General features: G+C 51.4%; 1 protein-coding gene across 4 annotated transcripts in view; it reads right to left on the bottom strand.

The window, feature by feature from the left end:
• ESYT2 (extended synaptotagmin 2) overlaps nucleotides 1–21,774 on the bottom strand; it is a 78,131-nt gene that overhangs the window by 8,177 nt on the left and 48,180 nt on the right. Inside the window, exons 9-18 of one of the 4 annotated variants that reach the window (XM_021079028.2) lie at nucleotides 19,212–19,388; nucleotides 18,293–18,375; nucleotides 16,697–16,745; nucleotides 15,311–15,400; nucleotides 14,583–14,678; nucleotides 13,004–13,105; nucleotides 9,267–9,329; nucleotides 4,226–4,300; nucleotides 3,360–3,446; nucleotides 791–940 (exon numbers count right to left, since the gene is read on the bottom strand). In XM_021079028.2, the coding sequence (XP_020934687.1) occupies nucleotides 791–940; nucleotides 3,360–3,446; nucleotides 4,226–4,300; nucleotides 9,267–9,329; nucleotides 13,004–13,105; nucleotides 14,583–14,678; nucleotides 15,311–15,400; nucleotides 16,697–16,745; nucleotides 18,293–18,375; nucleotides 19,212–19,388 (972 nt within the window). The remainder of the gene's footprint in view (nucleotides 1–790; nucleotides 941–3,359; nucleotides 3,447–4,225; nucleotides 4,301–9,266; nucleotides 9,330–13,003; nucleotides 13,106–14,582; nucleotides 14,679–15,310; nucleotides 15,401–16,696; nucleotides 16,746–18,292; nucleotides 18,376–19,211; nucleotides 19,389–21,774) is intronic. The other 3 variants (XM_021079029.2, XM_085005018.1, XM_021079030.2) reach the window with 3 other exon arrangements.

Genomic DNA, 21,774 nt, shown 5'->3' with positions numbered 1-21,774 from the left:
CCAGCCAGCTCCGGGGGCGGGGGGGGCGGTGAGGCTGCCCGACCCCCAGCATCCATGGGGGGCAGCGGCGCCCCCCTCGCTCTGCTGCATTTCATGTGTGCTCTGAAGTGCACACGTCCCCTCGCAGAGCCTGCACCCTGCAGGGGGGGTTCCCCCGATGGCTTGAAGGGTCTCCCTGCTTTTACGAAGTCAAGCTAGGCCAGGGTCCCTGGTTCTGTGTTGTCACCAGGAACTAGGTTTCCAGAATCAGGTCTCTCTGTGACTTAGGACTGGAGACACTGTGGTCCCTTCTAGAAAGGCTGTCCCACAATCAGGTGGTGACAAGATACAAGCAGGCCATTTCCAATGCACCCTCACACACTAAGTTTGTTTGCCTTAAAAAAAAAAAAGTTGTTTCTTCACTTTAATTTGCATTGTAAATATCAGAGATTTTTAGTATTTTCCTATGTTTGCCAGTTTCACTTTCAGCTTTTCCTTAGGTACTTATTCATCACCATCTGTTTGGGACAAAATTTCTTTTTCCTGAAATTCCTACCACCTTGCAGCGGTATATTAGATTCTCTCCTGCGAATGCCCTTTGAAAATTTAACATTACCAGAAAACTGTTGATGCAGAGAGAGCAATACTTCCTGGGCCAAAAGACCATCAACAGGCTGGTTGGCTTCACGTGAAAGCATCACGAACAACTGTGGGCCCAGAACACGGCTGCCGCTGCCCCCCACCCCCCCGGCCCTGCGTGTGGCACCAAGGGCCCCGTGCACCCTCGGCCACACTCTGCAGAGGGCAGTACCCTGAGGGCCAGCTTCATCTTCAGCGAGCTGTTGGGACCTGAGTTACTGAGCTGGAAGCGCTGGTTCATGGTCATGTCCTCGCTGGCGAGCAGCTGGCTGAGCGGGATCCTCAGGTTCCCCAGAGAGCACTGGTGCTGCTCATCTCGCACCTGCAAAACGCGACAGGGCGCTCAGCACCACTGAGAAGGCAGAACACAGAGGGGCCCGGTCTTTACGAAACACACTTCGGCGTCTCCCTTCAAGTCGCGTTTCCACAAACAAAGAGCCAGGAGGAAACCTCACAAGTGAAGTCAAGCTGTATCTGTGTCACACAGACCTGTCATTTCCTCATCACACGACCGGAAAGAGCAGATACAGAGAAAACGGCGCCCGAGAACCCATCGTGGGAATCCTGAGCCAAGAGGCAGCAGTCTGCACAGATCCGAAGACGGGAAAGAAGTGCCTTAAATCCTGAGAAAACGGTGACAGTACCTACTCCTAGGGACATGCCGCATTTCAACGGGTGACACTTGTTCAGGGAGAAGACATCTTCTCAAGTGTTTTAAAAAGCTTCCCCAATTCGAACTCTGTATGGGCTTTACATGCGGGCAGTTTTTGTCTCCTGAATAATAACCCTCAGCTTTACCTCTGCAATAGCAATCATTCCTGTTAGATTGTTGTGACACAAAACGGTTTGAACAAAAGGAGTAAGTTTTGGTAGTCTCTTAGACTATACAAAAGTGATCAAATTAACTACACATGAAAACCTAAAAGCCTAATTGCTTATTGATTTATTTCTTTTGTTGTTTTGTCTTTTTAAGGCCACACCCGAGGCACATCGGGGTTCCCAGGCTAGGGATCTAATCAGAGCTGTAGCCGCTGGCCTACACCACAACCACAGCAGTGCCAGATCAGAGCCACATCTGCGACCTACACCACAGCTCACGGCAATGCTGGATCCTCAACTCACTGAATGAGGCCAGGGATTGAACCCGTAACCTCATGGTTCCTAGTTGGATTCGTTTCCGCTGCGCCATGACGGGAACTCTCTAATTGCTTATTTTTTAAACAGATGAAATAACTGTTTACAGAACTTTGAAAGTAAAGTTTTGAAATTCAATGTCCAATTACTAGAGATGATTTTAAGAGCAGTGCAATACATGAAGACAAATATAAAATTAAAACAGTAACTAGACACACACATTTCGCATAAAAGAGAATACGCAGGAGTTGCTGTTGTGGCGCAGCAGGTTAAGAATCTGACCAGGATGCACGAGGACCAGGGTTTGATCCCTGGCCTCACTCAGTGGGTTAATGGTCCGGCTTTGCTGTGAGCTGTGGTGTAGGTCGCAGGTGCAGCTCGGATCCCCCCCTGCTGTGGCTGTGGCGTAGGCTGGCGGCTACAGCTCTGATTAGATCCCTAGCCTGGGAACCCCCATGTGCCTCGGGAGTGGCCCTAAAAAGACAAAACAAAAACAACAAAACAAACAAAACCCGAGAATGTAAACGTATAAAACAAAACGCACAGAGTAATGGAACGGTGGGCGTGCCCCGCAGTGACCAGGTCCCTGCTGAGGAGCCCTGAGAACTCCACGCAGGACCTCAGACCCCGGGGCCCTACAGAATCAAGCTGGCGTCGCAAGAGCTAAGCAGAAAACAGAGGGCCTCCAGCTTCCCAAGGACTGAACGTTGGAAATCTGGCCACGCCAGAAAGAAACACAGGAACCAGAACTGTTTAGACGGGCCTGCTCAGTACTCTCGCCCTGGGGTGGTCCCAGAAGCTGTGTGACCCCAAGAACAGCAGCTTCCTTCAGGCTAAGACCACGCATGAGGAGCAGGCGTGTAGCCAACTCCCCAGAGACAGGCAGGTACGTGAGAAAGACACACCTCACGCTTGATAAACATTTGGGCCATGATGGACTGATAGCAACCACTTTAGCTGAGAAAGCAGACAAAACACATGAGACAACAGGCTCTAGACTGGACAACACGAGACACTGGACACAGGAGTGTGCCGAGAGTGGAAACAGGATCTGTATCTATTAATGGAATTAAATTTGAATTTGACCACCTTCTTACAAGGAAAACCACAGGCCCAGATGGCTTCGCTGGTGAATTCTACCAAGCACACGAGTAAAAAAAACAATCCTACACAAACTCTTCTAGAAAACTGAAAAGGAGGGAGTTCCCGTCGTGGCTCAGAGGTTAACGAATCCAACTAGGAACCATGGAGTTGCGGGTTCGATCCCTGGCCTCGCTCAGTGAGCCACGAAGAGAGAGGAGGGGGGGGTCCCTGCGGGCAGACGCCATGCAGGACGACGCTGGAGTGTCCATGCCAAAGTGACCACCACTGCAGGCCAGTTCAGCAAGGCTGACGCGTGAGGTCAACAGATGAAAATCAGTATCGATGGCACTGCCAGAGAGTAAGAACCATCGGTCTGAAAATTAAAAACCAAAACCCCCCAAACTTAAAGTACGAGCACCTCTGACAAGGACGGACTGATTAAGACCACGGGTCCCTGTGGCAGCCCTCGTGTGCTGACCCTGTGACCGGAAGGCGAAATCTACGTCAACATGCAAGTAAGGTACCTCCACTTCAAGCTCCTGGCGCTTGGGGTTGTGGATGAAGAAAGTGAAGTTTTCCTCCCACACGGGTTCATTGGTTTTGTACCGAATCTGGAAGAAATATCCCACAATCAGCTGTAGCGTATCTTCTGCGCACTGCGTGGGGAAGCTTAGGGAAGCATTAGTTAAATCCCAAGACACCTATTTTCTGAGCTGAACTGTCACGTACTGAGAAGCTCTGGAGTGTCCGGGGAACAGGCTCCAGGCAGCTCCCAGCCCGGGTCCCAGCCCCAGGACAACGCGTCCTCCTCGACGGCCTCTGTGGGCCGCTGCCCCGGAGTGCTACAGGTCAGGAAGCTTCTTAAACGAATGGTTATTAGGGTAAAACAAGCGAGAAAATTCCTGAAAGTTCTCCTGAAAGTGGCGCACGTCACGGCCACAGCAAGGCCCTCTCTCGATTCTTGAACAGAATCGTATTTATTGAATTTGAGGCATACCATCGGTTGGCGTTTAAATAAAATGTCGATAGCACACTCAAAGGAAACTTAGAACCTCCCATGTCATCTACCCACGAAATCAAGCAAAAGCATAATTAACATATTTACCTGCTTTGGGGGGTTTTTTGGCCCTATCAGTGGCACATGAAAGTTCTCAGGCCAGGGACCGAAGCCAAGCGACAGCCGCGACCTACGCCACAGCTGCAGCCACGCTGGATCCTCACTGCACTGTACCACAGTGGGAACTCCTTTAATGTTACTTTTAGACGGATGTATTTGATAGCGAATTAAGTAGGTTTATCAAAGGACCGACGTAAGAAAAGAAAGACACAGAGGTCAGCAGTCTTGCTGCCCTCCCCACGCCCCGGGAGCCCGGCTGTGTCAGCGCCTTACCTTGCTCTCCTGGGCCTTGTGACCAACGGACATCTGGACAAGAGGGCTTGGGTTGCTGTTCATTTTCTTCCCTGACTATCCAAAACCAAAAAACAGACAAAATAAATAAAGGCATCTTGAAATGGAATCACCGGCTTACATTAACAGTCATGTGTATGTATGTCTGATACTTCAGTTACAGGGAGCATCCAGGAACAATTTAACGGGAAAACAATTAATGGCTAAGCACACTCCCAAAGCCATAATTGTAGCTACATAAAAATCAATCAAGGACACTTTGCTAACCATTTTAAACAGGAAGGTCTATTACTTTTAAAGCAGGCTACTCTGGAAGAATGGAATCTTCTGAAAATCTTTAAGGCTTATTCCAGCTTCAAGACTTATTTTACCAGAGTTATAAAATGACAAAGTGCCGCAAACGGAAACAGACAAGCCCAAGAAGGAAAACTGTGAATGCGTGAGACTCAGCAGAATCTTCTGGTTGGAATCGCAAAATACTCAAGTGACAGAGACATGCTTTCATAGGGGTTTTTTTTTTTCCCTTTTTTTTTTTCTTTTTTGGCCGTCCCGTGGCATGTGGAATTCCCGGGCCAGGGATCAGATCTGAGCCACAGCTGCCACCTGCACAGCTGCTGCAACACTGGATCCTTAACCCACTGTGCTGGGCATCGAACCTGCGTCTCAGGGCTCTCAAGATGGCGCCAGTCCCGCTTCGCCACAAGAGGAGCTCCGTGGTTTTTACTTTAGCACCTTCTGTTCACATGCCTCGTTATCAGGTATCCAGTCTTGCTTAGCAGCTGCTGAGTAATTTTGACTGGGAGAATAAATGTCAATCTAAATTGCATTATAGCGGAATTCCCGCTGTGGCTTAGTGGTTAACGAACCCAACCAGTACCCATGAGGATGCGGGTTCAATCCCTGGCCTCACTCAGTGAGTCAGGTGGTCCGGGGTTGCCATGCGATGGGGTGTAGGTCGCAGGTGTGGCTTGGATCCCGCGTTGCTGTGGCTGTGGTGTAGGCTGGCGGCTGCAGCTCTGATTCAGCCCCTAGCCTGGGACTCTCCATAGGCTGCGGGTGCCGCCCTTTAAAAAAAAAAAAAAAAAAATCGCATTATATTAAGCAAGTATAAATGCAATGAACAACAGTCAGGAAAGGAAACTACTAGGAAGCACACTTCAGCACAGAGCAGATAAAAGAAGACAGTAAAATGCGAGGTACACGGGACATGAGGTTTATTTATAACTTAGCCCCACAAGCAGCAGCGGTTAAATATCTGCGTTAGTGGAAATTAATGAGAAGGTCACAAAATGTTTTTAGGTTGAATGATTTTAGAGTCAACCCTCAACACTGCAGCAACAAAGAGGTGTCAAGTTCATGATTATTAGAATAAAATACTACTAGCCCAAACCTACTGCGATTATCTATTTTCTGGTTCATCATTTTGATGTGCATGAATTCTGCAAAATGAAATAAATACTGTTAAAAGAATCCACGGCTACAGACTACTGCGGGAGAAGATTCTACTCCCCAAATCCACCTCTCCTCCTTCCCCGCACAGGGGGCCCTGGAGTCGAGCGGAGCACAGACCCTCTGCCACACGGAGTCCATCTCCGAAGCCCCCGAGTAGTCAGGCGTGGCCCATACTGGTCTGGGGGATCTCGCCTTTGCTGTGGCCCCGAGCGCCACAAAAATCACAGGCGAGAATTCTGTCACATTCAAAGGAAATAAACTGGAGTTCCCATCGTGCTCAGCAGAAATGAATGTGACTAGCATCCATGAGGACACAGGTTCGAATCCTAGCCTTGCTCAGCGGGTTAAGGATTCGGTGTTGCCATGAGCTGTGGTGTAGGTCACAGATGCGGCTCAGATCCCGAGTTGCCCTGGCTGTGGGTGTAGGCCGGAGGCTACAGCTCCAATTCGACCCCTAGCCTGGGAACCTCCATATGTCGCAGGTGTGGCCCTAAAAAGAAAAAAGGCAAAAAAAAAAAAGGAAATGAACTATCTTACTTAAGCTACTGCTACCTTTGAATAATTGATACAGAAGCAGAGTTTAACTAATGTACTTAAGTAATCTCTGAAAAAGTAGCCATTCATTTCTGGAGGTTTACTGTAGCTTATCAATTTCAATACACCCCTCTCCTTTTTTTCTAACTCTCTAACATCTCTGAAACCAAAATGAATCTTAAAATTGAGGACTCTAGGCATTCCTATCGTGGCTCAGTGGTTAACGAATCTGACTGGGAACCATGAGGTTGCGGGTTGTCCATCCCCGGCCTTGCTCAGTGGGTGAAGGATCCAGTGTTGCCGTGAGCTGTGGTGTAGGCTGGTGGCTACAGCTCCAATTGGACCTCTAGCCTGGGAACCTCCATATACCGTGGGAGTGGCCCAAGAAATGACAAAAAGTCAAAAAAAAAAAAAAAATTGAGGACCTAGTGCCCGCTTTGGGGCAGATGACAGCAGAGCGGCAGTCCTCACATCCTCACCAATAGATTCGGCCTATACTTTCCTTTTGTGTGTTATGAGCGACGTGACAAAAATCCGTGTGTACCCTAAAGTCTAAATTTTCTTTCAATAAGTATAAAAGAAACACTATCGACCCTTAAAGAGCTCCTTGTTTTCTTCTTAACAGCGTATGAATAATGGTGTACCGGCAGCCTCAGGCTCTGGGGGCACTGGGACCAAGACCCTCCAGGACACCAGACTCCGAGGATGCTCAAGTCCCTTCTGTAGCCCACTTGTGGCACAGGGAGCCGTGGCCAATCTTTTGCGACAGAGCACGATGGAGAAGAATTTGCGAAAAAGAATATGCGTGTACGTATGACTGGGCCCCTCTGCTGAACAGCAGAGGTTAACACAACATTGTCAATCAACTGAAAAAAAAAAAACAAAAACCGCCTTCTCCGCAATGACCTGGTACTAGCCTCTGCATAATTTACACCGTCCTGAGACCGAAGGTAACACCTAATAACATCTAAGTGTTACGTAAGCAGGTGTAAATACTACGTAAATGAGGCTTCCTGGAACTTTCTGTAAAATTTTTTTTTTCCCAGGATGTTTTCAATCTCAGGTTGGTTGAATCCATGGATGGGAAACCCGTGGATCCAGAGAGCTAATTGTACTTAAAGTGGATGGTGGTTTAGGAGTTTCCATGATGGCACAGTGGAAATGAATCTGACTAGGAACCAAGACGTCGCGGGTTCGACCCCTGGCCTCGCTCAGGAGCTGGCGTTGCAGTGAGCTGTGGTGTCAGGTGGCAGACTCGGCTTGGATCTGATGTGGCTGTGGCTGTGGCGTAGCCTGGCAGCTTTAGCTCCCACTGGACCCCTAGCCTGGAAGCCTCCATATGCCCTAAAGGCAAAAAAAAAAAAAAAAAAAAAAAAAAAAGATGGTGTTTTAGATTCTACGAAATAAGGTTAAATCGGTGACTAAGTTTTCTATCAGGATGCAACATTCAAAAGGCACCATCACAAGTAAGTGACATGAAGTGTAATGAAAATATGAGCTTTTAGGTCAGACTGCCTTGAACTTAAATCTCAGCTTCCCACCACTGGATTACTGGGATCTGCATGTTTCATTTATCTGACCTCAGTTTTTATGTCTACAAAATGGGCATAATGCCATGTCCAGAACCCAGTTGTCAGGCTCAGACGAGCTAACAATTAAAAACACACACATTATGCATTTTCACGCGATCTCACTTAACTCCCTCGATACTCCAGTAGAGGAGCGTATCACCTCTGCTCTCCGAAGAACACAGCAGGGAGGACTCAGCAGCCCGCAGTGCGTCCCACCGGTGAGCACATGGGCTGAGGCTCAAGCCCAGAGGCTCAAGCCCAGAGTCTAGTCTAACCGCAGAGCCTTCGTGCCCATAACATTACGCTCTGTCGGTCAGAACCTTCGCGATCGAGGACACGGTGAGGAAGGGCTGAGGCTGGGGCCCCGCCCGCGTTCTGGTGAGGACTGTGCCGGCTGAGCGTCCAAGGAGCGGGTGCGGCAGAGGCTTAATAACCACTGCATTAAAGAATCTGTTAGTCTTCCTCACTTTTGCAAGTTAACTTATTCTTTGGATGAAACTGATTAAAAACCATTCCTGATTCCTTTGCATAGAACTTTTTTTTTTTCTTCTTGCTTTTAAGGGCTATACCTGCAGCATATGGAGATTCCCAGGCTAGGGGTCTAATCAGAGCTGTAGCCACTGACCTCTGCCACAGCCACAGCAACGCAGGATCCGAGCCGTGTCTGCGACCTACACCACAGCTCACGGCAACCCCGGATCCTAAACCCACTGAGCGAGGCCAGGGATTGAACTCGAAACCTCATGGTTCCTAGGTGGATTTGTTTCCACTGCGCCACGATGGAACTCCTCGATAGAATTTTCTTAAAACAATTATATTCAATCCCTCACCCCCTCCCAAATATTTAAGCCTAAGATGTTCAAAGAAATCAAAGAAAAAATAATAAAACATTTTTAAGTTATAAAAAACCTTTAACGATCTAGCCAGAAAGTACTCATTTTAGGGAGTGGAGCTTAGTTTTCAATATACCTCATTTAATGGAATGTAATGATTTGTCACCCAGCAGCCCCAAAAGCCATGAGGTCACCAGCCCAGAGACGCGGCCCTAACTCAGCATATTGGAAGAGGTGATTTCGGAACAGAAAGGCACCGTGCGCTGGCACACGTCTTAAACGTGATCTAAAAACTGTTTAAGACTTTAAACAGAATTTCTATTATACCATCTCACAAATAAATTCAAATCCAATTAAAGTACAGATGTTTTACAACCACCTTAGATACTGCTGCCCCAGGCTCACAGGACAGAAGTCTGATTTATCATATTGATATTTTGCATCATTTATCTTCAAAGTTGACTCAAGCTCTTCTAACTTCTAATTCTTGGACTGTAAATGTAGGCCTTCTCCAACTAAACAAATAATTCCTCTATTACTTTGGAAAGAATCTGTCAAAAATCTACAAGGGTTAAAGCATCATCTCTTTCAATATGCTTTAATTAACTTTCGAAAGGAAAACTATTAGTTTACCTTTAAAGCTTTCTGAATTGCAGCCTTCTTCAAGACATCAGCGTTAAATTCTAATGGGTTACTCTTTCAAGTCAGAAGAAAATGAATATACCAAAAAAGGGTTAATAAAACATGCAATGAGGGAAATTATGTAAGGTTAATGACATGAACATTTATGAGAACAAAAAAAACTTTAAACAAAAACCACCAAGAATTACACACACACACACACACTCACACGTAAAAATCATGTTTAAAATGATTCTTTATGCCCAAGATTTTATCTTAGACCAAACCTTTAATCTAGAAATATCAAACACACGTCTTTAACCCTTGTGACTACTAGTCTTTCACGCCTCACCCCTCCTGTCTTTGGGATTTGAAAAATTCAAGAGTGACACTTTAGGAAGGGGTTCTATTTGCTATCCTTTGCTTGAATAAACCCCTAAGACACCACCCACATTCCTAAAGGTTTTACCTGAAGAAGAAATGAATGGGCCCGAACTGCTCTCAAACCAAATCCTACCCCACGCCAGCAAATTAATGCTACTTTTCCTCCTTCTGAGCTTCACCTTCTCGGGAAACACCACAGCAGAAGGGGGGCCCGATCAACTCTGCCCCCTTTCTGTTCCGAGTGTAAAATGCGAGGCTGATGAGGTCACCTCGAAAGTTCCTCCTCGCTTTGAAGTCCTACCTCTGTGGCTTTATGCACTACTTTCATTGATCTTTAAAAACTCATTTCTGGGGAGTTCCCATCGTGGCGCAGTGGTTAACGAATCCGACTAGGAACCATGAGGTTGTGGGTTCGGTCCCTGGCCTTGCTCAGTGGGTTAAGGATCCGGCGTTGCCATGAGCTGTGGTGTAGGTGGCAGAAGCGGCTCGGATCCCGCGTTGCTGTGGCTCTGGCGTAGGCTGGTGGCTACAGCTCCGATGAGACCCTTAGCCTGGGAACCTCCATATGCCGCAGGAACGGCCCAAGAAATGGCAAAAAAGACCAAAAAAATAAATAAATAATTAATTAAAACCCATTTCTTTCTTGACCTTAAAAATGGGCAAGCCTGCGTTGTTTTGTAAGATCCTTTGAGGATTAAGATGAAATCTTTGAGCACTTTAGTTATAATTAACGTCAAGTGGAATTTTATCATTTATGAAGCAGCCTGAAACACGGGACCCATTGGGTCAGGCGGGCCGGGGGAGGCTGCTGCCCTGGGGTGAGAAGCACGGTGTGTGGGCAGCATCGGTGCCCCCGGGCCCACCCTGCACCACATGCTCCCAGTGCACCAGGGAGGGGCGTGGATTAGGGCGCAACGGGGCCGAGTGAAGGCGTAGGGAGCTGCTCCGGCGGCGGGGGTGAGGCAGAGAGGAGCATTCAGGCGGGCCCAGTGAGGGAGGCCGCAGTGGCCACCTGCGCCTTCTCAACGTGAGAGCTGGGGTGACCTTCAGAGCACCTGCCGTCGGCACACGCACGGGCCTCCGTGTCCTCCCCGGCATTTTCACCTGGAAGGTAGCGCAGCCGCACCTCCTCTCAGATGAACCCCAGCCACGGCATTACGAGCTTACAGACTGAACAGAGTGAGGACAACGTCGCTTCGCACAGGATAGACTAGACAGGGGGGTGGGGGACGCGGGCGCTGGGGCTCCCAGCGGAGGTCACATCCCAACCCTGCTGCTTCCCAGCCGTGACCCTGGGTCGCGCGTCTCAGGGCCCCATCTCCTCATCTGAGATGTGACCGTGAGGCCGGAGACCACGGGAGCTGCGCACGGCGGAGCCCGTGGAAAGGGCTCGGGAAGCGCATGTGATCACGAAGGCCTCCGTTCTGAACCGGCCTCTGGGAGTCGAGAAAAAAACACGTGGCCCAAAGGAGGAGGGCTGAGCTGAGGCCCAGGATCAAGAGGCCGCCTCCAGCGGGCTTTCAGACAGGCCCACTGGGGTGACACACTGGTGTCTAAGGAGCAAAAGGGAAGCACACAGCAGGCGGCAGCCGTCCAGTGGCTTTGCTGCAAAAGGCACTGGGATCCACCTGGGGGGGGGGGGGACAGGACAGGACGGACCGCACGTCACGCTGACACCCAAATGCAGGATGGAAGCCACCTCCTCGGACTGCTTCTGTAGAGCACTCGGCTCACGTCTCTGCGTGGCGCATCAAGCAGCGTGTGTGGTTTTGATGACGGGGGGGGGGGGGGGGGAGGCAAGCCGGATTGGAAACCCAGCAACGACTCAGCCAAACAAGACCAAGCAACTGAAAAAGTCCTGACACAAGGTCAGAAATACCTCCCTTCAAGAGAAGCCGTGATGGAAAACGACCCCGGGCAGCAGAGCCAGGCTGTCGTTTACAACGGCTCTCAGTACAGCTTTCCACTAAGGAGCCCCCCGACGGCGAGGGCAAACCGCTGCCCAGGCGCATGGCAGCTGGCCGCTCACCGACCAGCAGGTGGGCAGGGCGGGCGCGGGGCCTCGGCAGCTCACCGCCCTTCAGGCGCTGGACTGTCCTCATCTACAAAATGGGATGGAATACGTATTCCTCCAGTTCTGCTCCCCCCTTTAGAAGGTGACTACACTGAGAATACGTGAGGACAGAAGTGAAAACGCTTCAAAAGTGCAGAGCGCGGCCACCATTAGAGGCAAGGGCCAAATGAGCTTCAAAAACCTCACCAGTTCTTGGATGAAATCAATCATTCGTTCCTAGACGAACGACTAAGCCGCTGGTGGCCTCCTCGGACCCCCAAGCAAGTGCCAGGAATCAAGGCACCCGAGCAAGGCCCCAGGGAAACGCGTGAGATGAAAATCCACCTCCCAGAGAACAGTGAGAAACTCTCAGTGGTCCACCCCAGGAAACTCTTGAAGTTCCTCAGAAGTGAATCACAAAATCGCTGTGTGCTGGTTCTCTCCGAGGTGCTCTGCTCAACGCCGCCAAGGAGGAGGAGTGGCGCTTTCAGAGCAGCAGGGAGTCTGCCCGCAGGGACGGCCCTCGTGGGCCCAAGGACCTGAGGAAAAGCCCAGCCCTGACACTGCTGCATCTCATCAGGAGGAGAAAGTGGATGTAAGCAAGTTTTTTGAAAACGCTCAAAGAAATATGCACGTCTCACACTGAGATGAACCACATACAAATCCATCTCAATCATTATAGCTTCATTTCTTCCTCAGATGAATTTTTTTTTCCTTTTTTTTTTTTTTGGTCTTTTTAGGGCCGCACCTGCAGCATATGGAAGGTCTCAGGCTAGGGGTCGAATCTGAGCTACAGCTGCCAGCCTGCACCACGGCCACAGCAACGCCAGATCCTTAACCCGCTGAGTGAGGCCAGGGACCGAGCCCATGTCCTCACGGGTACTGGTTGGGTTCTTAAGCTGTTGAGCCACAGCAGGAACTGCATCCTCAGATGAGTGTTAAAGTATTTTTGTGGGCCCAGCGAAGTGTAGGATCCCAAGGCTCCCTCGTGGCACCCTGTCATCAGACGTGGTCGGCGACGTCAGTTACAGCAGTGTTATGTTCTGCAGAACAGGCACGAAAGCAGCAGGCACAGAACTGAGGCCGTGCAGGACGTGAAAGCACGCAGGTCACCCGCCACCGAGTGATGGCACGAGAAGCCCAGCCCACATTCTAGCAGCCTCCACCAAACACAAGGACAAGGAACACGGAGAACGCACAAAGAGTGCTCGAGCATGCAGGTCACCCGCCACCGAGTGATGACACGAGAAGCCCAGCCCACATTCTAGCAGCCTCCACCAAACCACAAGGAGAAGGAACACGGAGAACTCACAAAGAGTGCTCTATAGACTGAGGCAGTATTTTCACAAAACACTAGTCCCGACGCTCGCCTCTCTTTTAAGTAGCCACACCCAAAGTCTCCCTCGTAGATACTCTTGGGGACGTGGAAACGGGAGGAGAAAGCAGAGAGGGGTGGATTGCGGTCAATGAAGGCACAGCAGCACCGAGAACCAGGAGGCAACAGGCAGATCAAAGAACCCCCAGCACGGGGCCAATGTGGGCACCCCGTGTGCAATGGCCCAGCAGGTGGCGGCTCTGCCCGGACGGCTGGAGCAGCCTCGTGCACAAGTGCCCTTGTAAAAGCAGGTTAATGCACCTGCTTCCCTGTCTGCCTCTTGCTTCCGTGATGCTACTCAAATTTCCACTGAATGCTATAAAACACGTAGCTCTAAAGAGAGGCCCAATCCTTTCTTGCCAATTCACCACCGGTTTTCTATATCCTAGAATTTACAACACCGTCCCTTCCATCAGGCCTTATAAACGGCTGTCCTGCGATTAAAAATAAAGAGTTCTCCCATACAAGCAATTCTGCAGGAAGGTCAAATCTTCACTGAAAGGAAAAGAACAGTTACATGCATTTCACACTCAGGGTTCAAGCACATCTTCCCAAGATGAAAAAAAGAGAAGATCAGGCAGAGCTGTAAAACTTGAAAACCTGAAATAAAATGTGGAGATGTACACAACCCACTGGCTTCGCTTTTGAGCAAAGCCCGAGGAAGGCACAATTTTCAACTCCTGAAAGGAGAACGAGGGGGTGCACCTCCCAAAGGGAAGGCACAGTGCAGTGTGACCAGGCTGAGGTCACACACGCAGACGTCCACCTGCCCCGAGGACACAGCCACCGGGAGGCCGTCTGCAAATGCACGGGGCGCACAGGCACCCACTCCCGTCTCGGGAGGAACAGGCTGCCTCTGGTGGCAGGGGCCGTGTATTGTTCAGACACTGGCCTCTACCGCGATGAAATGCAGCAAGAGGCCGGCGGCTGAACAAGTGAATAAACCCTCCAAGCACTGTCAACACGATGCCACCCTTGCAGGTGGCCCACTGTCCTCGGTGCCCAGGGAGCATCGCAGCAGCGCTTTTCCCTCCACGCTTCCGGTCGTTCTCCAGGAAACCAGCCCGCCCAGCTTCCTCGAAGAGCCTCCCACTCTGCCGCGCCCCAGGAGGAGCAGGCACTCTGGGCCAGGAGCCGCGCACATCCCCGCCGCGCGACCGCCAGGACGGACTCTGGTTCATTTTACTCCCAAGCCAAAGGGATGCAGTTTTCACGCTCAGGCACTGGACGTAAACCATGAGCGATTTCCCACAGAATCATCTGTCTTCTTCCCTAACTACACGGTGATCGGGAGGTTTCCCGAGGGAACTCGCCAAAGTGAGGAGAACGCCACCGTCTGGACACACGGTAAGAGGTGAACCATAACGCCACACTCGCCAAGAGGATACACGTGCCTCCCTCCCCACAGCTGCCTCCGGGGCTGGAGGGACGGGGAAGAGCACCAACGACCAGGGCCACACCGCGATCCGCCAGTGGGAACCCCGAGCAAGCGAGCGGGGGCTCTGCCAACACCTACCGGAAGGTTCCTCGCTGAGTCCAAGTACAGGATGAGCAGCGAGGAGGACAGCCCGTCAGTGGCTTGGTCTTTGTCGGCTCTGATGTCTGTCAGCACCTACGGGGAAGGGAAAAGCTTCAGCAGGGGTGTTCCCAAGACTCTCGCCCACTCCTGCCCCGTAATGTCTACAGGGGTCAGGACACGAAGCAAAGCAGAAGTTTCCGCTATGGCTCAACAGGTGGAGAAGCCAATGCAGCATCCGTGAGGATGCAGGCTCCATCCCCGGCCTCACTCCGGAGGTTAAGGACGCAGCCTTGCCTGGAGCTATGGAGCAGGCCGGCAGCTGCAGCCCCGATGGGACCCTTAGCCTGGGAACATCCACGTGCCACAGGTGCAACCCTAGACAGAAGGGGAAAAAAAGAAAAGAAGAGAAGCAAGCCTCCAATATGTGTGATACAGAGAGACCGCACATAGCAAGACTATTCAAAGTGATGACATGGAGCACCCAGGGGACCCGGGGCTCCCCAGATTCCTGCACAATATCCAGCACAAGGCGTAGAGATTGTGCAAAACAAGTGTGATCTTAAAAAAGGCGTTTTCTCTCATGCATCCCTGATGCCACCGCAGTGATTTACAGTCCGAGCGTCAAAGCTGTTGCTCTAATTTTTCCGAGAGCAGCGGCCCTGCCTGAAGACACTTATCTCAACCCTCAGCACCAAGAGGCTGCTGCTGTCAGGGGCCCCCAGCACCTTCTCGAGGTTCACGGCGTTTGGCACCAGCGTGAGCCACTCCAGCTTCAGGTGCAGCTTTCCCTTGGGGACCTCGTCCAGGGCGAACCACTAGAGAGAGAACGAGCAAGGTCAGCCAAGGCCCCGGAAGCAGACACGCAAACCAAACTACGTCTGCAAACTCCAAGGCCTGAGTCCACTCCAGGCCGGAGAAGCAGCTGCTGGTCCCAGGCGCCCACAACACCGCCCGCTGGCTGCCCACACATGGCCATTCACTGAGTCCTAATCCGTGCCTGACTCAAATGTCCTCTCATCCTTCGCAGCACTACCAAGCTCTGTGCAGGGCTTCAAGAGCCCTTAGGGGCCGAGAGAGAACAGAACACTGCTCCTAAATACTGTTAGTATCCGACACACGACCAGGTTTGTTCTCATTCATCAACTACATCGCGACAAACAGCACGTGCTTGGTTCAGCTTAAAAGAGCAATGAATCGAGGACGGTCCCCAGCACTAAGCCGAGACACCCAAGCGCAGGGTTCTGCCTGCTGTGCCCACCACTGCACCCTCAGCCCCGGGCCCACAACAGAAGCCACAGGAGTTTAACAAGGGTGTGCTGACGTGCAGGGAAGGACCCTGTGTGACTCTGAGAGCCGACCTCAACAGTGACTTTCTTCTCCAACCTCACCCATCTTTCAGCAGGCGGCACAGACCTCTTTTTTTTTTTTTTTTTTGCCTTTTCTAGTGCCGCATCCGTGGCATATGGAGGTTCCCAGGCTGGGGTCGAATTGGAACTGTAGCTGCCGGCCTACACCACAGCCACAGCAACGCGGGATCCAAGCCGCATCTGCGACCTACACCACAGCTCACGGTAAGGCCGGATCCTTAACCCACGGAGCAAGGCCAGGGATGGAACCTGCAACCTCATGGTTCCTAGTCAGATTCGTTAACCACTGCGCCACGACGGGAACTCCCAGACCTCCTTTTTTAATCCTTTTATTCTGACAGCAACGTCTTGCCCGAAGTAGTGTCTGCTGCCGGAATTCGTACTGCATTTGCAGGTACCCTTCCGGGGACAGTTTCTCCTTGGCTGCACTTCGCCGGCTCTACCACGAATGCCAGCCATCTGAACGACGCCCCTGACTGGGGAGTTCCTCCCAGGCTCTGCCCTGACTCCGAAGAGTGTGCCTGCCTGAGATGAAGCTGCGGTGTGTCTGGATCCTTGGGGACTTGAGTGTCCGTACACAGGAGCCCGTTTGGCTCTGAAACTGACTTGGTTTCACTTTGCTGTTACCAGAAGGCCTGAGCGCTCGGCATCCGTGCGCCGACGCCGGCGTCCCAGACCATTACGGGGTGGGGGCAGCAGTAGGTCAACACTCAGGAAGCAGAACAATTCTCAGAGGAAACTTACTTCGTCTAAAAGGCGCTCCTTCTCAACTTCAATGAGGTCGATCATAAGACTATAGAAATAACAATACAAAACTTTAGGACATAGAAACACACTTCTGACAGCTCAATTAACCTGAAGCATCCGTCTATGACAAAGAACTCCAGAAATACTACAAAGCGTGACAGTTTATCAAGAAACAGATTTCTTCCTAAGCTTCCTCACTGACTGAAGAGAGACGAGGAGGCTGGGAGGTGGAACAGGTGCGCCAAAGCCGAGGTCACGGCCTTCGAGAGCCGGTGTCGCCCCTCCCCAGGCAGGCATTTCCAAGGGGCCACAAGGCCCTCTGCCCTGCCTGACACGCTCTCCGCCTGTCTCTGCGGCTCGGTCACCACCTCCCAGCCTCGCACCTCAGCTCTGCCCAGTGACTTGTGTTCGGCACGTCCCAGACAGCGGGTCCCCAGCCACCCCCCAGCAGCCCTGCTCGGCCGTGGAGAATGCAGCCAGCCCCCGGGGCCAGAGACGAGCTCCTGCCTGACGCCAAGGGCCTCTGGCGGCCTGCAGTTCCCGGCCTCAATCCCTGGCAACCTCATCTAACTGAAGGGCAGGGCTCATCTGTGCACTGCCCTGCTTAAAATCTCTGGTTGCTCCTTCTTAAACTATCTCGTGAATGAATTCTGAGGTCACAGCATCATACACAGGCCATTCTTGATGAAGCTAGACCTGCACGAGGTCACCGATCCCTAAATCTCTTGGGAAGAAATTCCGTTAAATAATGAAGAGGAGGATAAAGTGTGTTTTTGGAGAGCTCATTTTTGTCAGCTGCACTGGTTGTTCAATTTACGTAAACAAATCAATACACAGGCATGATGTAGACGACTATCTCCCTGTCCCTGCCGGAACCCAATGACAAATCAAACGTTTAAAAACCCGCCTCTACAGTCTGGAGGGAAGCTGCCTGCACGGTGCAGTGACTGGGGAGCTGGGCTGCGTCTGGGGCCCCGTGGGGCTATTGAGCACTTTAAATGGAGCAGCACAACTGAGAGACGGAATTTTAAATTTTGTTTAGCTTTTTTTTTTTGTCTTTTTAGGGCCGCATCCGTGGCATATGGAGGTTTCCAGGCTAGGGGTCGAATTGGAACTGTAGCCGCCGGCCTCCACCACAGCCACAGCAGCGCGGGATCCAAGCCGCATCTGCGACCTACACCCACAGCTCACGGCCACGCCGGATCCTTCACCCCACTGAGCAAGGCCAGGGATCGAACCTGTGTCCTCACGGATGCCAGTCAAATTCGTGTCCGCTGAGCCGCAACCGGAGCTCCAAATTTTGTTTAACTTTAATCAACTTAATTTACACGGCAACACGTGGCAAGTGGTTGCTGTGACGGACCCAGTTCTAGAGGCTTCCCTTTTCTTACTTAAATGTGACACTTTTTAGGAACAAGGTATGTTTTAAGTCTTCAAGTCATCCACGGCAAAACAAACGTTCCATCCAAGAGCCATATATCTACACATATGTTAAGTGCACCTGAACCCATTTCTCAAGCTGCATCATACACGGAAGCGTGGGCATGGAAGCGGCAGAGCAGGCCTCTGCTCCCTCAGTCGTGAAGGAGTTACCTCCCGAGAAAGTCGTCCTTGTCTGGGTCCTCATCAAACAGCTCGATCTCCAACTCCTGCCCAGGATGCTCATAGACCAAAGCCTGAAAGGTACAACCCGTGCTTAGTTCACACTTCACGCGGGGTGTCTCCACGGAGCACGGGATCGCGGCAAACATCAGCATGTGTCTTCCCGGGGGACGGGGGGGGGGCAACGGTCTGCTCGGCTCCCCATTATCGGGCTCACAGGCTCGGTCGTCCCGCCACCCCTGCAGCAGCCTTGGCCGGTGGTGGCCTTGGGGGTGGGGGACCACTAGTGACCCGCTCACCGCCACTTAGCCGTTCTCTCAAAACCGCCTAACGGCTGATGCTGCCATTCGGCTCTGAGGAGCGTCCTATCCGGGGGAACCGTGGCCAGAGAAGAGAAGTAAGTTCCCAAGCCGTTGCTACAGTACCGGTCGTGCTGCGGGACCTAAAGGCCCAGGTCTCTTCGGGTAAAGAAATGATGGAAGCTCTTCGAGTGAATGGCTGCACTGACTGATTATGTAGAGAAGGCCAGCGGCAGTAAATGAAAAGTCACCAAACAGTGCAGAGTTAACCGTAACGTTGTACACATCTGTGTGTACGAGTGGCCCTTACTTATTGTGACAGCTTGATGTGACTGAAGTTTTGGAATTTTTTTTTTAACTTTATGGCCACACCCACACACATGGAAGTTCCTGGGCCAGGGATCGAACCCGCGCTTCTGCAGTGACCTGAGCTGCTGCAGTCGGGTTCTTAGCCCACTGTGCCACAGCAGGAACTCGTAAGGTCCAGTATTTGGAAAGACGGGAAGTTTAAGCAAACAGAGCTTCAACTGCCACCTAACCGACCACAGGCCTGTGGCACGCGTGGAGTCCGAATCGGGGCACGAGCGGCAGCAGCCCCAGGCTCGCCTCACCTCATACACCTCGTTCCACTTGGGGCTGAGGCTCTCCTTGATGACCTTGCTCTGGAAGATCTGGTTGCCAACTCGAAGGACTCCATACGGGTCCGACTTGCCCTTGACAAGCCCCTTCAGGTAAGTGTCCTTCCCCTGAAGATCCTGAGCTTCAATAAAGTGGATCCTGAGGACACCCTGGAAAGGAGGGGGACACGGCCGACTGCTCGCTGGCTCGCCTGACAGGCAGGGGACAAAGGCTGCGCGAGGGAACAACCCAGATCCCCCTGCGGCGCAGCAGAGCGCGCCGACGGGGAGGCGTCGTCAGGGGCAGGGCTGCGGAGCAGCAGAGCGGGCGGGACGAGGGCGTCAGAGGGGCACCGCCAGGAGGCCGGGCGGGAGGAGCTGGCGTGAGCGGCCCACTCCTCCAGACCCCTCCTAGGGGAGGCCCCGGGGGGACCCTGTGCCCCAGGGACCCCAGCTCGAGCTGGGCAGGACGGCAAGAGGAGGTGAGATGACACCCCAAATAGGCCCGCTTCAGCAGCGATAAGAGTCGTGGTAACCAGTGATGGGGAAGTGGTAAGGGCCGTGGTAACTAGTCATAGGGAGTGGTAAGGGCCGTGGTAACTAGGCATAGGGAGTGGTAAGGGTCGTGGTTAACTAGTCATAGAGAGTGGTAAGGGCCGTGGTAACTTGTCATAGGGAGTGGTAAGGGCCATGGTAACTAGTCATAGGGAGTGGTAAGGGCCGTGGTAACTAGTCATAGGGAGTGGTAAGGGCCGTGGTAACTAGGCATAGGGAGTGGTAACTAGTGATAGGCAGTGGTAAGTGCAGTGGAAACCAGTGATGGGGAAGTGGTAGTGCCGTGGTAACTAGTCATAGGGAGTAGTAACTACCGTGGTTAACTAGTCATAGAGAGTGGTAAGGGCCATGGTTAACTAGTCATAGGGAGGGGTAACTAGTGATAGGCAGTGGTAAGTGCAGTGGAAACCAGCGATGAGGAAGTGGTAGTGCCGTGGTAACTAGTCATAGGGAGTGGTAAGTGCAATGGAAACCAGTGATGGGGAAGTGGTAGTGCCATGGTAACTAGTCATAGAGAGTAGTAACTACTGTGGTTAACTAGTCATAGGGAGTGCTAAGTGCCGTGGTAACTAGTCATAGGGGGTGGTAAGTGCAGTGGTTAACTAGTCATAGGGGGTGGTAAGTGCAGTGGTAACTAGCACTTAGAGGAAAAATGAGATGTTCCTAAGCCCTTGATATGCACAGATCACACTGATTTTTAGAACAACAATTTCCATGAAATATTGTCTTTAAACCTATGTTATGGATGGGAAACTGAAACTCAGATACATACAACTCACGGACTTTAAACATAATTCTATTTTCCTAAAACGTTTACTTGATAAAATTAAAAATACCCACTCCTGGAGTTCCCATGTGGCTCAGTGGAAACGAATGTGACTAGCACCCATGAGGACGCAGGTTTGATCCCTGGCCTCGCTCAGTGGGTTAAGGATCCTGCGTTGCCACGAGCTGGGGTGTAGGTCGCAGACGTGGCTCAGATCTGGTGTTGTTGTGGCTGCGGCCAGTGGCTACAGCTCTGATTTGACCCCTGCCCTGGGAACCTCCATACGCTGCGAGTGCAGGCCTAAAAACAAAGAACAAACAAACAAAAATCCACTCCTATTTCTTCCGAGGCAAACGCAGGTGGGAGAGTTACCTTTTGGTAGTATTCTACCCCACACTTTAAAATAACTACCAGGTAATATCCTGACGCAATCAGCATAGGAAGATACATCATTTTACAGACAAGTACACTTTTAAAACTTTTTTTCTTTTTCTTTTTTTTTTTTTTAAGGGCCGCACCCACAGCATGTGGAGGTTCCCGGGCTAGGGGTCTAATTGGAGCTGCAGCCACCAGCCTGTGCCAGAGCCACAGCAACTCGGGATCCAAGCCGAGTCCGTGATCTACACCACAGCTCATGGCAACACCGGAGCCTTAACCCACTGAGCGAGGCCAGGGATCAAACCCGCAACCTCATGGTTCCTAGACAGATTTGTTTCCACTGAGCCACGATGGGAACTCCTAAAACCTTAACAAACAAAATTGCCTGGTTATATTTTCACATGTCTAATGGGCAGGTCATCCAGCCACACATTTGAGCAGCCCCAGCTTTTAAACCCCACACAGTGATGGAGTTTGGACCCAGGCAGGCTGAGATGGCCACCTGTACGCAGAGAACAAAGCCTAGTGGCCAAGGGGCAGGGGCACTTCACCTGGAAAGGCAGGCCTGCATTTTTAGAGATGAAATGTTACATCCATCTTAAATTAAGGAAAAAGGACATCCCTATGGCACCCATGGTGTGCCAGCAAATCTCTGAATGCCAACAATATAAATAATTTGGGCCCGAATGGCTGGGGTGTTGTTACTTTAAAGATACATAGGAAAGCTCGTGCATGTTTGCTGGCGTGGGCACTGGTACTGAGAGGTGATTTACCCAGGAAGAGTGGGGGGGGGCACTGTCCACAGCAACTTCAATAAACAAACACCGAAAAAGGACGAAGAAATACCCCCTGCAGTAA

This window comes from Sus scrofa, chromosome 18 (assembly GCF_054392235.1).
Source record: "Sus scrofa isolate SSC_HxYL_T2T_F1_AM1 chromosome 18, Sscrofa_HxYL_maternal_Yorkshire_Landrace_v2.0, whole genome shotgun sequence".
In the NCBI taxonomy this organism is placed as follows: Eukaryota; Metazoa; Chordata; class Mammalia; order Artiodactyla; family Suidae; genus Sus; species Sus scrofa.
The sequence above is the reverse complement of the archived record's forward strand: the minus strand, read 5'-3'. Positions and strand labels throughout refer to the sequence as shown.